Genomic DNA, 3,354 nt, shown 5'->3' with positions numbered 1-3,354 from the left:
GTATTTTTACAGTCTTTATTTTACAGTTAAAGTATATGTTTATCATATAAAGTCTAATGTTACAACTAATCGGGGACCACTTTAAATCTTTATTACTTATGTTTAATTTAATATTCTAATATATGTGAGAATATGTTTGGATCCCAACGCTTATTGTGAACAGCTTGTGGTACAAAGCTGAGCTTATGCAGCATAAGCTCGCTCTTTGGACTGGAATTTGCAAGCAGCAGCACAAACATCAGCTTTTCTGTCCAACTCGCCKCTTCATCCGTTTGGTCTTCCTCGTTTTCAGTCAGTTTTGCATTCTTCTCTCTGTCAACGTGCTCCGGTTTAAATTAAATCCAAAAGGGTTCAAATTAAGAGGAATTGACGTTCAAGCTAGACAGAACTTACACCGGAACAACTTGTTTACGCTGTAATGCCTTTTTGGTAAATGACAAACAGTACAGCAACGTTTGTGAGACTTTTTTTTATGAAAAATTAAAACAGCCTAAAATATTTCATGGTCTTGTTTTTACAGCTGAGTCAAATGTCTATCAAATAAAGTMTATTGTTCCAACTAGTCAGGGATGAATTTAAATGTCAAAGTTTGATTATAAATAACAGTATCGTGCAACTTATTTAACTAAAGCATAATTATGAAATTTTTGCTTCCAATTCACTCAAGTGTAATTCATGTTAGGAAAAAATAAAAACRACTAACAACTCTAAAGCAGAACTACAATATCATGCAGATTCRCCTATTTTACTCAGACAGCTTGAACTAAAGAGGTTTGTGCAGATGATCGACAACACGGACCTCAAACAGCACCTGCGGGCTCTTATCCCCCCGTGGAAAAAAGAAAAAAAAAATCAATAAGGCCATTTTCGGGAGGGAGATAGTGATCAGTGCTCCTTTAATAAACTTCCATCTATCCAACGCTCATCTACAGCCCACCATGTGCATGATGAAATGATTAAAATGTATATCACACAACAAGCCTCTCAAAGTGAAGGACAACAAAGAGACAGGTGGGAAGGGTGAGTGGGGGAGAGCAAGGACAGGAACAGACAGAAACAGCTGAGTAAAGAAAACGTCTAAGATGATAAGAGATGCCAGCTGACTAGTGATTTAGTTTTAATAAAATGTGTTAAGGGAATATTAAAAGGAACATTGTGGAGCAACTTGTCAAAATTCAAAACCCTTTGAGAAAACGCTATTTCAAAAGGAATTGTATTAATCAACCAATCCAATTTCAATGAACCACTTTTCCTSCTCTTTAAACAGCTGGTGAGCCACAGCTGGGTGGTTTAAGCTCTCTGAATCCAAGGTGGTGGCGTTACCCTCGTCAATGGTCACATTATTAGTCTAGGCACGCTCCACTGAGCAGCATGGCACAGTTGACAGCCAGGCCAAAGCACCAGCTAACAGGCCCTGAATTCCAGGCCAGTGACAGCTCATCCCAACTACACTAACATTCCAGGACACAGAGCTGCACATGCTTTCTAGCGACATGGCTTCTACCTCCCAACAACTCTGAGGAGAGGAGTTCTGGAGAGAGAAGACACGATGGCGCAGATGTCACTTCAGAGGGTGATAACCACCTCTCAAGTTAGAGCTCCCTGGTCAATGRTCAGTGTCAGAAAAAGCAAATAGCAAAAAGAGGAGACGTGAGACATGATTGTACTTGTTAAATGATGGAACTCTGCATCACAAAACAAATCCTATTTTTAATGGTTGGTGAGCTGAAGGTRGACTCCTGTCGAGACTTGTGAGACTAAAGGAATTAAATTGAAAGTGGAAGATGAGTGGGCGGACTCCCGCTCCCCACACAGGAGGATACAAACATTTAAATAAATCTATCAGAGACKGTTGGAAACTATTTTTCTTTATCACTTTATGTCCTGCGCTGCTCTGATCTGATCTCTGCTGCAAAGGCTTAAAAAGGGGGAGGCATTTTAATTAAAAAGCAGAAACAGTGGTGGAGAGCTCATGTGCATCATTTYTGCCACTAAATGAGTTTGGACTCCACGACCCAACTCAGTGGACACCTTTTAAACAGATGGGCAAGCAAATTGTCTCTGCTACTGCAATCATTATCAACACAGTTTGTTAATAATGCTGACAAACAGAMAAAAGAGGATGGCCTCTTTTAACCTGTGTAAACCAAACCAGCATGGTTCTTCTTGTAAGAGGCCTCACAAAGATCTGCCATTGCTTAAAAACAGTTGAGAACTGTACTTCAGACATTAACACAAATTGTGTCTAGTCAYAATGTTGACATGCATGTTTGAAAAAAAAACCTTCAGAGCTCAATTTTGCAGATTCTTTGGACCAACTGAAGTTGTAACTTTGCTATGTGTTCATTATCATCAATCGTCCTTGTAGGAGACAACACAAAGTGCAATAAAGGCAGTGTCTACCTGGAGACAAAGGCAAACCATCTGTATGCTTTAATAAAGCTTATAAATGGGCTCCTTGAAAACCTCATAGCAGAAAGAAATTCATCTTGCTCAAAGCATAATATTTCAAGGTCTTCTTCCGGCGAAGATGATATGTATATAACTTATGATTTATTTATCATCCATCCTATCTTGAGAAGCACTTTTATACAAGATAGAATCCTCACAATGTGGCTGCATATCTATCAGCGTACCTTGCTTGCGGACATCTTCCACTGCAGCAGTCAGCTCATCTTTAAGGAACTGACTTTCCTTTGCAATCTTCTCTCCTTTTTCCAGGAAGTTCTGGGTGGCGGTCTCCACCGAAGCAGCCAGAACATGAGCCTTCTTGGAGCGTCCCTTCTTCTTGTTAGACGGCCCTTTGCTGCTGGAATTTACYAAAGTTGTGACCTAGGAAAGGACACAAAATATACAATTAAAAAATTARAAAGGTTTATTTGACATACTGGAATTACTTATTTAAACTTTAACATTACTGGATTTGCTTGACAAATGCTCAGAATTTAAACTAAGATTTCATCTGCTGAAAACACTAAAAGGGAAATGCTGGGAAAATTGTTTAAACAGCTACAATTAATTAATTTTTTTGTTATTTCAGAAAAAAGCAAACAAGAAGCTCATCTAACATTAAATGCAAGAAATTTCCAATAGAATTCTTGYATTTCTTGAATTTTTCTTAAAGTATACACAAAACATATCCTCTACTTTGTATTACCTGAGTGACAAGAGGCTCCAGTAACCTCTCCACTGCCAGAGTACGAATCTCCAGACTCTTTGGGTCCCATTTAAAGTTGATGTTGGCTGTGTTGATGCTTGTCATTCTGTCTAGTGTTCTATTTGTAAGAAAGAAAAACGCAACATTAAGAAAAAGCAACAAAAAATAAATAATTACACAAAAAATACATCTTTGTT

The 3,354-nt window shown here is 38.3% G+C and overlaps 1 protein-coding gene across 1 annotated transcript in view; it reads right to left on the bottom strand.

Annotated features, from left to right (window-relative positions):
- ctnna1 (catenin (cadherin-associated protein), alpha 1) overlaps positions 1-3,354 on the bottom strand; it is an 83,376-nt gene that overhangs the window by 74,891 nt on the left and 5,131 nt on the right. Inside the window, exons 2-3 of the mRNA XM_014006146.1 lie at positions 3,158-3,275; positions 2,637-2,832 (exon numbers count right to left, since the gene is read on the bottom strand). Of these exons, the coding sequence (XP_013861600.1) occupies positions 2,637-2,832; positions 3,158-3,262 (301 nt within the window). The 5' untranslated portion in view covers positions 3,263-3,275. The remainder of the gene's footprint in view (positions 1-2,636; positions 2,833-3,157; positions 3,276-3,354) is intronic.

This window comes from Austrofundulus limnaeus, unplaced genomic scaffold (assembly GCF_001266775.1).
Source record: "Austrofundulus limnaeus strain Quisiro unplaced genomic scaffold, Austrofundulus_limnaeus-1.0 Scaffold34, whole genome shotgun sequence".
Lineage (NCBI taxonomy): Eukaryota > Metazoa > Chordata > Actinopteri > Cyprinodontiformes > Rivulidae > Austrofundulus > Austrofundulus limnaeus.
This window is presented reverse-complemented; position numbering and strand designations above follow the sequence as displayed.